General features: G+C 42.5%; 1 protein-coding gene across 1 annotated transcript in view; it reads left to right on the plus strand.

Annotated features, from left to right (window-relative positions):
* Nucleotides 1–828: 828 nt before the first annotated feature.
* TRAPPC3L (trafficking protein particle complex subunit 3L) overlaps nt 829–13,929 on the plus strand; it is a gene marked incomplete at its 5' end in the record, with an annotated part of 38,995 nt that continues 25,894 nt past the window's right edge. Inside the window, 3 exon segments of the mRNA XM_080805879.1 lie at nt 829–942; nt 2,805–2,902; nt 7,489–7,588. Of these exon segments, the coding sequence (XP_080662005.1) occupies nt 829–942; nt 2,805–2,902; nt 7,489–7,588 (312 nt within the window).

A 13,929-nucleotide genomic window follows, 5' to 3' on the forward strand; every position in this document is an offset into this window, starting at 1 on the left:
TCTGCCTACTCAGCCCTCTGGTGTGCCCATCTCAGCGCTGGCAGATCAGGCCTCACATTCCCCTAGGCCCTAACCAGAACCCTAGGTTGAGTATTCAGCCTTCTGTCCCCAGGGGCCTGTCCCCCAAGCTCTCCAGATTGGGGACTCCGGGCCCACACCCCAGGAGTCTACCTGCCATCCAGATGGAAATTGCCATCTGGAGCTGCGCAGAACTCTCAGACAGGGAGAAACCTGCAGGCCTCCCTGAGGCCACCCCAACTTTAGGAGGCCCCCCGGTCACCAACCCAGAGCCTGACACGCCCCATGATGTCCTCAACTCTGCCCCCCGGGGATCCTGCCTTAGCACCAGCAGATTGGACCTACCATGCCCCTAGCCCCTAACCCTAATTCTAAATTGGGTTTTCAGGCTCCCATCCCAAGAGGCCTGGTCCCCAAGCCCTCCATATTGGGGACCTCTGAGCCACAACCTAGGACTCCGCCTGCCATCCAGGAGGATACTGTGCCATTTTGAGCTGCACAAAACTCTCAGAGTGGGAGAAATCAGCATGACCCCCGGAGGCCACCCCTACCTTCAGCGCCCCACCGGGCCACCAACATGGAGCCTGAGCCTTGGCCTGAGCCCCTCCCTCAACTCTGGCCCTGGAAAGCTCCCCTCAGCTGTGGCCCTCAGTGGAGTCGAGTGGGTCCATCCTGAGTTCCCAGATGGTCCCAACACACCCGTAGCGAGAAAGTGCTCTGAATAGCAGGCATGAGCGCAGCCCAAATCACTGCACAACGCCAGCCAATTCTCACGAGCTTGCTACCCAAGTAGATATTGATTTGGGCACAATGCTCATGAGATTTGGCCAGAAACCCTTGGCCAACTCGCTTTTGGCTGTGTGGACCTTCAAGGAGGCCACCTGGGCCTGGCTGGAGGTCCCGAGTGGTTGCGGCCCGAACCCTGTGAGAAAACGCTCTAAAAGCCAGGACGCCTGTAGCCAAACCCTCCCTCTACTCAGCCCCCTTGGGGTTTCCTTTTCAGCGCTGGCAGATCGGGCCTCCCCTGATGCTAGGCCCTACCCCGAACCCTAGGTTCGGTTTTCAGGCTTCCATCCCCAGGGGTCTGTCCCCCAAGCCCTCCAGATTCAGGACCCCAGAGCCACACCCCAGGAGTCTGCTTGCCACCCAGATGGAAACTGTGCCATTTGGAGCTGTGCAGAACCCTTCAGAGCCTGAGAAACCTGCATGCCCCTTGAGGACACCCCGACCTTCTGCAGCCTCCAGCTACAAACCCGCAGCCTGACACGCCGCCTGACCCCACCCACAACTCAGCACCCCAGGGAACCCACCTCAGCCCTGGAAGATCGGGTCTGCCATGCCCTTAGCTCAGCTCACCTCAGGGACCCCTGTCAGCTCTAGGCAGACCTGGAACTCCCAACTGCGGCAAAGCTCTGGGATCCCCCTTCCTTCTTTCAAAATTACACTGGCCTGAGTCTTTCATGAAAAAGGGAGAAGACTGCCTTCTGAATGCTTAACACCTCCTTTCCTCTTCTGCCATATTTCTCTCCACTTACCTTGTACCTGGGCCAACTGGAAGGAACGTATCAGTGGGACATGTACATGCTCTGAGATCTGAATCTTTCCTGGCGGCTTTCTGAGGGCTCCTTACACAATCAGAAACTAGCCTATCCTACCACAGTGTGTTTGAAAATGATCATCCAAAGAACAGGAGAGCGAAAGTCACTCCATTTTTACCTCACTCTTCATGAGGCACAACGTGGTCTTCTTCTTTCCTTCATTGACTTCAATTCCAATTTGTTTCCGTGCAGTGGTAAGTCCTTTGCTTCAGGGGTAGGATTTCATGATTCCTCATCTGCATAGAATACCCAGAGCTCATCACAACAAGTGTCCTCCCTAACAGCTGTCACCCATTGAACCCTTCCCCCCACACCCCTGCCCTCTAGCAACCCAACAGCCCGCATGCCCACCAACAGTGCAGGTGGGTTCTGCTTTAAGCAGAACATTCCTTGCCAGCAATTGCCTAAGGAGGAAATGGAAAACCTGTGGGATAACCTGACTCATGCATTCAGGCATGAAATTCACCCCAGGGTTCCTGATGCCAAGCTCCTTGAAGCCACCAGCATGCCTCTATCCAGGAGAATTCCCAAACACTCTCCTTCTGACTTCACCACCCATGAAACTGGGTGTCCCCAGCCAGAGTTCCCAGATGTTTGCAACACATCTGGCCAGAAAGCGCTCTCAACAGCAGGCACGAGTGTGGCCTGAATCGCTGCGCAAGGCCGGCCAATTCTCACGAGCTTTCTGCCCAAATCATGTCAATTTGGGCAGAAAGCTCGTGAGAATTGGCTGGAAAGCCTGGGCGAACTCGCTTCGGGCCAAGGGGGCCTTGAGGGAGCTGCCTGGGCCTGCCCGGGGGTCCCGTGTGCTGTCCCCCAAAGCCTACAGGAAAGTGCTCTAAAGGGCGAGTGCACGTGCAGCCCAGTTGGTCTCCTCAGAATGCCGGCCACACCCGCCCTCTACTCAGGCGCCGAGGGAGCCGCCTCACACCCACACCCTAACTCCTAATTTCATTGCACAGCTCTTTGCTCATCAGCGATGGATCCAAATATGGCTACAACATGTTCTTAAAAGTCAAAATTGTTGCAATAATTAGTAAAAGGGTGGGAAAAAATGAGCAGATGATCTCAAAGGCAATTGGAATTGAAATTACAATTGGAAAATTTTGTTTAAAAAACATAGCGTAGCACGTTGTCCATAGCTTTGCCTATGAAGTAAAACCAACCTTTTAACCTTCTTTTCTCTAGAACAAAGATCTCTTTGTCCCCACCTATGGAGCTCTGGCTGCCCAACTGTGTAAAGATTATGAAAAAGATGAAGATGTGAACAAATACTTAAATAAAATGTAAGTAGAATTTTTTATTCTCATGGAATGTATATTGTTTGTTAACATCCCTGAATTTTGTCCACCTCTAATGACTTCGTTTCATTTCACGAGCTTTTCTATTACTTCAATAAATCACATTTTCGAACTGAACATCATTTCTGGCAACTGCCATTTGGGTTGTCATAAGTATAAAGTAAGAGGGAGGAAAGTTTTTTCTATGAAAATCAAGCATGGAACTTTTTTTTTTTTTTTTTTTTTTTTTTAGGTAGAACTCATCTCTTTGCTGGTCACTTATGAGCAAAAGTATGGTAAAAAGAGATTTTTCCTTTAACAAATGTGACGGATCATCAAATTTCATTCTTTTCAGAAGTCGTTTGTACTAATATAATTCCTTCTAAAATAAACATATGCTTACCTAAGTACAGACCATCTGGGAAGGATATACAAAGAATTACTAATGGCATCTGCCTGAGAGAACTTGGATACAGGGGATGACATGTAGAAGACAGATTTACTTCTTCCTATGCAGTGTTTTTATTGTTTGAATGCTTTTGCCGTTGCTATGCTTTATTTAAAAATATATTAAAGGGAGAAACCCACCCCTTCCTTTTAAAATAAAGTTCATTATCCTTGTCTTTATTAATGGAGATTCCTCCTGCACAAATTCAACCTTAAATTTTCTCAGAATAATTATACGATCATCAGATTATTGCACAATAATATCTGTCAACATTTTTGGAGCCTCTTAATTATGGATCCTGAAAAGGAATCTAGCAGGGCAATGACTAGAAAGCCTGTACTAACTAGAAAACTTAGTTAGAAAGGTTGAAGGGGAAATTTAGCCTACAGGAGCATTTTAGAGCTTTTAAAAAGGGTTCATTGTGTTTTTAGTTGGAAAACAGAAAAAAAGACAACGTAAAGGAAAGCTTGAAAGGTTTTTTTTTTTTTTTAATTTTTATTTATTTTTTAAATTTCTTTTCAGCGTTCCAGGATTCATTGTTTATGCACCACACCCAGTGCTCCATGCAATACGTGCCCTCCATAATACCCTCCAACAGGCTCACCCAACCCCTCACCCCCCTCCCTCCAAAACCCTCAGTTAGTTCCTCCGAGTCCCCAGTCTCTCATGGTTCATCTCCCCATCCAATTTCTTCCAACTCCCTTCTCCTTTCCATCTCCCCATGTCCTCTGTGTTATTCCTTATGCTCCACAAGTAAGTGAAACCATATGATAATTGACTCTCTCTGCTTGACTTACTTCATTCAGCAAAATCTCTTCCAGTCCCATCGATGTTGATACAAAAGTTGGGTATTCATCCTTTCTGATGGAGGCATAATACTCCATTGTAAACATGGAGCATGTCTTCTTTATCCATTCATCCGTTGATGGGCATCTTGGTTCTTTCCACAGTTTGGCGACCGTGGCCATGGCTGCTATAAACATTGGGGTACAGATGGCCCTTCTTTTCACTACATCTGTATCTTTGGAATTAATACCCAGTAGTGCAATTGCAGGGTCATAGGGAAGCTCTATTTTTAATTTCTTAAGGAATCTCCACACTGTTTTCCAAAGTGGCTGCACCAACTTGCATTCCCACCAGCAGTGTAAGAGGGTTCCCCTTTCTCCACATCCTCTCCAACACTTGTTGTTTGCTGTCTTGTTAATTTTGGCCATTCTAACTGATGTAAGGTGGTATCTCAATGTGGTTTTGATTTGAGTCTCCCTGATGGCTAATGATGATGAACATTTTTTCATGTGTCTTTTAGCCATTTGTATGTCTTCATTGGAGAAGTGTCTATTCATGTCTTTGGACCATTTTTTGACATGATTATTGGTTTTGTGTGTGTTGAGTTTGAGTTCTTCATAGATCTTGGATATCAGCCCTTTGTCTGTACTGTCATTTGTAAATATCTTCTCCCATTCCTTGGGTTGCCTCTTTGTTTTGTTGACTGTTTCCTTTGCTGTGCAGAAGCTTTTAATCTTGATGAAGTCCCAAAAGTTCATTTTCACTTTTGTTTCCTTTGCCTTTGGAGACATATCTTGAAAGAAGTTGCTGTGGCCAATGTCGAAGAATTTACTGCCTATGTTCTCCTCTAGGATTCTGATGGATTCCTGACTCACATTGAGGTCTTTTATCCATTTCGAGTTTATCTTTGTGTATGGTGTAAGAGAATGGTCGAGTTTCATTCTTCTACACATAGCTATCCAATTTCCCCAGCACCATTTATTGAAAGGTTATTTTTGAACCCTGGTTTCCTCCCTTTCTAAGCTTCTTCTTCTTCCACTCGGAAGTTCTTTTTCATTGTCCTATATTTATTTTGGTCCATGCAACTTTTTTTTTTCACTGAGTACTTGCTAAGGTAAAGTGTCTTTAATAGTGGGTGCTGCTTAACCTGTTTTACCCTTAGGTCATCCTTAAACATGTGATACAGCATTTCCAGAATACACATCATTTTATGTAGCTTATGTTAAATTTGCATTGTTTTGTGGAACAACTGTAGAAAATGAAAAAACTCATTTATTTGACTGAAAAAAAAAACCCTTGGTTAACTACTTGGGTGCACGTTTTAACAAATAAGAATGAAATATTAAGGAATAAATTTTGAGAGGCTACCGAAAGGCCTTGCCTTGAGAAAAGCAATAATTTGCATTTGGATTTCTTTACTACCTTCTGCTAAAAACATCTTGGATTTTTGTTTATTTATTTTTTATAAAGATTTTATTTATTTATTCGACAGACAGAGATCACAAGCAGGCAGAGAAACAGGCAGAGAGAAAGAGGAGGAAGCAGGCTCCCTGCTGAGCAGAGAGCCCAATTCGGGGCTCAATCCCAGGACCCTGGTACCATGACCTGAGCCGAAGGCGGAGGCTTTAACCCACTGAGCCACCCAGGCACCCCAACATCTTGCATTTTTAATCTTATGTATAAACTATCTACTTTACACAAACAGACCCTTTGACCAAAGCAAAATGTGTGTGTACGTGTGTGTGTGCTGTGTATATGTGTGTGCTGTGTATATGTGTGTGTGCAGACACACACACACACACACACACGCACATGCTGCACTGACCATAACATTCTGGCTTTCTCTCTCTCTCTCTTTTTAAGATTTTGTTCACTTATTTAAGAGAGAGCAGAGCAGGAAAGAGAGCACACATGAATGAGGGAGGAGGGGCAGAGAGAGGAATAAACAGGCTCCCCACTTGAACAGGAAGCTTGATATGGGGCTAGATCCCAGGACCCCAGGATCATGATCTGAGCCTATGGCAAACCACTTAACCAACTGAGCCACCCAGGCACCCCAGCATTCTGGCTTTCTATCACTGCCCACTGTCCATGGCTGTAGATATACATTAAAAGTAGGAAACACTGGCAACATTTTTTAAATCCTCGTACAACTATTTCCACAAGGCATACATTTTGTTCTTCAAAAGTTTTTTTTCAGTGTGAACTTTCTAGCTGGACTCACAAAATAGTTTCCTCAGAAGGCAAGTAAGCCAAACCGAATGTCTCTACCTACTCCGAAATAGCAATAGAATAGCTCATAGATGTCGTGAAGTAATGAGCACTCTGACATCAAACCCGTCTCCCCCAACCACCCAACCACCAAGTATCTTCCCCCTTTTAGGCCCCACGGGACAGACATTCCCTTTACGCACGTGGTGTCTTTATCTCAGTGGGCCTTCTGTTGCTCCATTCACATCATTTCACTTGTCTATGTACATGTGGTTGTGAAATCAAAAGACCAATGTCGTGCCAGTTGCTCAGCAAAAGCAGTCTTCTTCCTTTTTATTCCCACCACGGAGGTCATATTTGCTCCACTAGATGGAAAGTTCTTAGCTCCGTGTTGTCGGAAGTGTCTGCTCAGCCATTTCAGCCTCGTACTCTGCTGTGTTGTGACATCTCGGATGCCTTCAGCTTTGTACGTCAGGAACCACTCAGCCCGTGTGCAGGAGGGTGGGGCCAACAGATAATGCAAGGACTTTCTCCCAAGTCCCCTAGATTCAGTTTCCCTAGAATGAAAAATGAATTTTCTGAATGTCGCTTTTTTTTTTCTTTTCACTAAACTTCAGAGTTCTAACTGCAGAAACCTACACGGGCAACAAAAACGGGTTTTTCTTTTCCCTTCTTCCTCTCTTCCTGGAGCCCCTCCTGGACATGTCTCTCCTCTTACCATGATAACTATGCTAAGGGAAGAATGAGCGCCCAAGGGCCACACCTACGGCAGACAAGGTAGCTAGAGCCCCATTCAGTTTCCATCAACAGCTGCTGATGACAAAGTTAGTTGCCAATAAGACACATTAGGCTACAAACACCAACCTCCCTTAGCTTTAACACACACTGCCAGATTTGGGCCAGGCTTACCTCCTCAGGCTTCTCTGCTCATAGGAAACTAGTTACTATTTCCCGGATAATTGTTCTCTGCTTCTGTGTCTGTAAGACAAAAAAAGAGCTCACTGCCAAATAGCCACTGATTGAACTTGTCAAATTTGCTTTACTTTGTAATCCATGCCAGTGCAAAACAGTGGACTCCATTCTTAAACACTGATAGAGTTCCCTACTCAAATATTATTTTTAGACCATACTCTTTCCTTCATCACAGGGGATACCGCATTGGGACAGGGCTGGTGGAAGACTTTTTGGCTCGGTCTTGTGTAAAAAGATGCCGTAGTTATTCAGAAATTACAGACATAATTGCCCAGGTAAGTGCATTTATAGCTCTTTCAAGATGTTTTGAAAATCTTTGATTTGTCCTCAGTTCTGTGGCTTTCTGCTCTGGTTGGGTAGGTTCTATCTGTATTCATTAGCAGGTGCTAAGAGATTCTGATTGAAAAGCATTTTATTTCATCCCAGGAATAAAGCTATTGTGAACAGAGATAAGTGCTTTTAGGCACTTAAGCATCTATAGATTTTTCTGACCACACAGTGTGTGTGGAGTGTATGTCGCACACTGGGAAAAATGTTTTGAGACAGTAAACTGAAAGGGAGGGTAATAAGGGCAACGTCATAACCTGACGCCCAAACCGGGTTCTTTGTATAATCACTTTAGCACATGGAGGAGGTGGTCTTTGGCTGTCTCGGAGAATATTGTTGTGGCCATTTTATTCCCAGAGCAATGTCTCCCCAAGGGAAAAACAAAGCTTCCTGTAAAAGTACATGCTGTAAGAACTTTCACAGCCCTGATACACGAGAGACAACTTGGAATCATCTGAGACCAGCTCAAACATTGTAGGTAGAAGATGAGGCAGGAAATGCATCCTTAACCAGAATCCCTTTGATCTGCTGGTCTGTGATTATTATCCTCGTGTCGTTCATTTGGGGGAGACTTGGAAAATATACATGGGTATCAGATATGTATAAGGCTCAAGTATATTGTCTCCAGATTCTCACAACAGACCTATTAAGTTGGTCTCATTCTTCTTTTCTCTACTGACCCTTAATATTATTATTTCCATACTGACTCTTCACATGAGTGGCAAAAACCATTCTACATAGTGTTTTGTGACTCTAAATGCAGTTTTATGTATTCTCCTGTCTTTTACTCTTCCAGTATCCCTGTGAAGTAAGCAGAGTAGGAGTTGTTCCCATTTTCTAGATAAGAAAACTGCATCCCAGAAAAATATGATAAAAATTGAATACTAACATATCAAAAAAAGTATGCATTCAAAAACACAATCCAAATGAAAGATTTTCCCAATCCTTGTTATGATCACTCTCATTATTTCATTTCATTTCTCATTATTTCCTGAATAATGTGGTTGAAATTGAAATCCAGGTCATCTAGTCTCAGTGTAGTGAGTTTACCACAAAACTAAACTGATTAAAAAAATTCTCTTTCCCTATTTGCTGAATATAACTGAAATAATGAAGCAGTAATTTGAAAAGTAAAATAATTTTTCACTAAGCCAAGTTTATGGGCAATGCTAGAAAAATACTAGGTGTTTTAATGGGAAATATTTGAAATATATAAATGTAGATGGTTGTATTCTGTTTCTGTAAAAATGTCATGGGGGGTTGATGGGTACTAATTCCATTGAGTTAATAGATCGCTTTGGGTAGTATGGACATTTCAATATTAAATCTATCAACCTATGAACATAGGATGTCATTCCATTCGTTTGTTTTGTTTAATTTCTTAATATACAAGTCTTTCACCTTCTTGCTTCAGTTTATTCCTTGGCATCTTAACCTTTTTCACTGTTACTGTGAATGCGATTGTTTTCTTAATTTTTTTTCTGGATCATTTGTTGTTAGTGTATAGAAACACAATGGATTTTGTATCCTGCAACTTTACTGAAATCACTTCTTAGTTCTAGATTTTTGTGGAGTAGTTAGGGGTTTCCCACATAGGAGATTGTTTCATCTGTAAAAAGAGATAATTTTACTTTTTTCTTTCTGGTGTATATGCCTTTTATTTCTTTTTCTTGACTAACTACTCTAGCTACGACTTCTAGTACTATGTTGAGTAGAAACGGTGAGAGGAAGCATCCTTCTTGTTCTTGATCTTAGAGAAAAAGTTTTCCATTTTGTTACCATTGAGTATGGCAATGAGGAAAGGACTGTCTTTTCAGTAAATTGTTCTGGGAAAACTGGCTGTCCACATACAAAGGAATAAAATTAGACCCTTACACCATATACAAACATGAACTCAAATGGATTAAAATATAAACATAAGACACCAAACTGTAAAACTCCCAGAACAGGGGTGCAGGTGGCTCAGTTAGTTAAGCATCTGACTCCTGGTTTCAGCTCAGGTCATAATCTTAGGGACACACGTGTGCACGCGTGCACACACACACACACACACACACGTTTTGGTGAAGATGTGGAGACATTGGAACCCTTGCATACTATTAGCAGGAATTCAAAATGGTATAGCCGCTATGGAAAACAGTTTGAAAGTTCATTAAAAAATTAAAAATAGAATTACCATACGACCTACCACTCCCACTTCTGGGTATTTATCCAAAAAAATTGAAATCGGGATCTTGAAGAGATGTTAACACCCTATATTCATTGCAGCACTTCACACAATAGCCAAGATGTGGAAACAACATAAAAGGCAGTTGACCAATTAATGGATTTTTTAAAATGTGGTATATACATATAATGGCTTACTTTTTAAAAAGGGACATTCTGCAATGTGAAACAACATGGTTGAACCCAGACACAAAAAGACAAATACTGCAGGATTCTTCCTAGATGAGGTATCTGAAATACTCAAATTTATAGAACCAAAGTGGGGAATGATGGTTTCAGGGAGAAGGAAATAGGGAGTTATTAACCAATGGGCATAAAGTTTCAGTCAAGCAAGATGAATGAACTTTAGAAGTCTGTGGTACAACATTGTACCAGTCATCAATAATATATTGTACATTTATAAATGTGTTAGGAAGGTAGATCTCATGTTAAGGGTTCTGATCCCAATTTTTAAAAAGCTTGAAAGAAACAGGTCTGTTTGATGTAAAACTAAGAACATTCACTTTCCAAATATCTCTCCTCTAAACTTTTTTTTTTTTTCTCCTCTAAACTTTTTACATCTTTTTTATTTTTCTCATGTCACGGAAATTCTTATCTGTTCCTCCTGTCCTCAACAAACCGGGGAAGTTCTACTCCTTTGCAAGATTCCTTCTTGCAATGAAGAGAATGTTTTGACACCCTTACCCTTCTCTTGTGCAGAGGGGTTGTCTCCTGGCCTTTGCACTCTCTTTCAGAGGTCCGATTTCCTCCCTCTTTGCCATTTTCATCTCTCCAGCAGAATGTTCTTTCACATGTGGGAATGATGTCACCCAATTCAGAAGCACTTTAACACAGAGGAAGGGGCAGACCTTAGTTACATACTCGCCTACTGATAACTGGTTTTTATAACTGGCAGGTTTCATTAGAAGGTGTGGTCTTCAGCAGCAGCATCTCATTCATCCTTGTAAACTCTCCTGAGAGGAGGCAGGTGTCAAATGTTAGAGTCAGTTTTGGAGGGGAGTGGAGCAAGGTCGGAGGAAATTTACCATAGTCACGTGCTGCCGGTGGAACCTAGCAAGGTCAGGAATAGTACCTAAACCTTGTGACTTTGGTTTGGCTGACCCCTCAGACCATGCCCTCATACAGAACACGGCCATCATCCTTGCGTATCAGCATTTTGACGAGCTTTAGACTTCAGACGGCGCCATCTAGTGGTGGGAAGAGAAATCCCATGACAGAGGCCAAACCTGTTCCAAAAAAGTCCCTCATCAGGCCTTACATTTCATATAAAAAAGAGACGACAGGCTAATTCTAAAGCCATATTCCGGCAACGTTAAAATGTGTCCATTTAAAAAATATGATTTAATCACATACAAGTCTATTTTTGTTTTAATTGCCTCAAAGTACTTCGTATTTTAAATAAGATATATAATTTATAAAGGTTGTCAACAGCATTATAACACAATGTTAAAAAACTGTTAGCAATACAACACCTTTCTTTAGAAAAGCTCAAAGTAATTGCCACCTATTATTTTTTTGCCTTTCAATATTCTTGTGAAGTAAAAATGATAGTCATCATTAGCCTCATTTTACTGATGACATAATTGAGTCTTAGGATATGTCACCATAGTTACATAGACCAAAAAGCCCGCTGAGAATTTAATTTTTCTGATCTTATTCCTGTGCTTTTCCCAAATTAATTGTTTCTTCAAAATGTACCTGTGGGCTACATTTCACTTTATACTTTACACCTTACACTTGCATGACTTTACACTTTGCGTGACTCAGTCGGTTAAGCGTCTGCCTTCTGCTCAGGTCATGATCCCGGGGTCCTGGGATCGAGCCCCACATCTCAGGCTCTCTGCTGAGTGGGGAGCCTGCTTCTCCCTCTCCCTCTGCCTGCCACTCCCCCTACTTGTGTGCGTGCTCTCTCTCTGTCAAATAAGTAAATAAAGTCTTTTTTAAAAAGGATATTAAAATGTACTTTTAAAGATTTTCTCCTGTTATGATCACTGCCCTGAGAAAATTGAAAATGTGGAATTTGCAGTAGAGTCACCATAGTAATGAAATATTGTAGAGTTTAAATGTAATCTAAAACATAAATCTTTCCGTTTATTATAAAAGCGAGTTGAAAATACAATTGTGCCTCACTCTGGTCTGAGGTCTACACCACACCTCCTTAGTGACCCAAAAATATATTTCACGGTTTCCAAACACATCCGTGATAAATGTTTTATTATGAAGAGAAACTAATTAGAGATCAACGTCATCCTTTAAAGTCAAGATGACCACAAAAGTCATCTTATTTTATTATACCTCTGTCTTTTAAAAGTAACTGAAATGCAAGAAGCTCCGACCCTCATCAGATAAGTGATCATCTAGCCAAGTCCAGTGTAGTCGAGATGAAGAGAAGAGTCCACTTCCTACTCACCCTCATTCCCATCGCCTGCCCCTGAGCAAGTCCTTAAGCCTGTCTGAACCTCAGTTTCCCTGTCTGTCAGGTGGCACCTCCTTCAGCGGGAGTTCTTGTGAGTTTCAGGCTTTGCTTTCCCTAGGCAGAATGTGGATGAGGAACTATAATCACACGGAGCTGAGTGTGATGAGTCAAGTTTCCAAAGCCTCCCACAGAGCATCCATACCGTCCAGGTACTGGTGCCACTTACAACTGCTGGGCTTAGCACAAAGTCTGCTCATCAAAGCTGGGAAATTTTTTTACTATTACGTCAATGTCATCATGACGTCATTATAAGGGTTAGAAGGAATGTATGATTTTTCAGTATAAACGTCACATCAGGGTGTTGTCCCAGTCAGATGAAATTTTTAGAGAAAAATATATGATACGTGAAAAATAGAAAAAGACTTGTAAAACTCGAAATTCCAATCTTTAGGTTAAAAAAAATTGGACCCCCAATATATTGTCCCTGGAAATTCTGAAAAGCAAAAATGCAATCTTTTCCTTTTAATAACATAAACTCAAATTTTACCTTAATTATATAATGGGAGAAATTTTTTTTTTTTTTTTTTGGTGAGTGATATAAAATCAATGAAATAACCGAAAGGAAGTATTCGTAGGAGGCCATATAAGCAAGGATGCCTAAAGCAGGGAGGAAATCTAAATGGTGAATGTCAGAAGCATGAACTCAAGGGCAAAAGATTTAGGAATATAATCCAAAGAGGAACTTGAATGGCAGAAGGGTTATTTTTTAACTGGACGACCATTTTTATATCAATAAATCGGTCCATTTAAGATTAGAGTTGAGGCTACACAGAAGGATTCCAACAAAACATGCCAGCCTTATTTCTTCTTTTATCTTGTTCCGATCTGAATACACAAAACTACCATGGCTGGATGGATGTAGATAATTCGAATATTTTGAAACATAAAACTCCTGAGTCATTTCAGAATTGGGGCAGCTGCAGAGCCATAGAATTCCAATCTCCAATACAGATTTGTACCCAAAGCTCTGATTTTATGCTTCTGCAAGGACATCCAAATCTGACTTTATTAGACATTTTCAGAGGAGTGTGCCATGGCTTGAGAGGTAGACCAGGGAGGGCGCCATCAAGAGAAAGAAACCGCAGGATCATTTCAATCGAGAAGTTTAATAGAAAGCATTATTAATTATGTATATGGGACTAGCTACTGAGAAAGGGGGGAAAATGCTAAAGAATTTCTTCGTGCTGAGAGAAAGCACCCAAAGAAATACCACAGTTTGGAGAGGGACCCTTTTCCCATGGTTGGGGTTCAGAGACACGGGATTGCAGCCCACGGGGGCTGGAGAGGGACTCTGGCTTGTCAGGCCGAGACGGGGATAGGGAATTATGGATCAAAATGGTAAACAGCAACCCCCCACAGGGGTGCGAGTGGGCTGAGGCTGGCCTTGAGGGAGCCACGGGAAGGGAGCCGGAACTCGGAAGGGAGGGCCACTGGGTGTCCCAGGCCCAGCCAGTCACCATTTCCAGCAGGAAGTCAGCCAGGAAAAGGCACTCCAGGGCCAGGAAGAGGAGTCTGTCCTCCTGCCGTATCCCCACAGAACCCTCTCCTGCCTAAGGAGAAATGTGTGCAAGGTCTACGTCCGGCCTC

The sequence above is a fragment of the Martes martes genome (genome assembly GCF_963455335.1).
Source record: "Martes martes genome assembly, chromosome: 6".
Taxonomy (NCBI): domain Eukaryota; kingdom Metazoa; phylum Chordata; class Mammalia; order Carnivora; family Mustelidae; genus Martes; species Martes martes.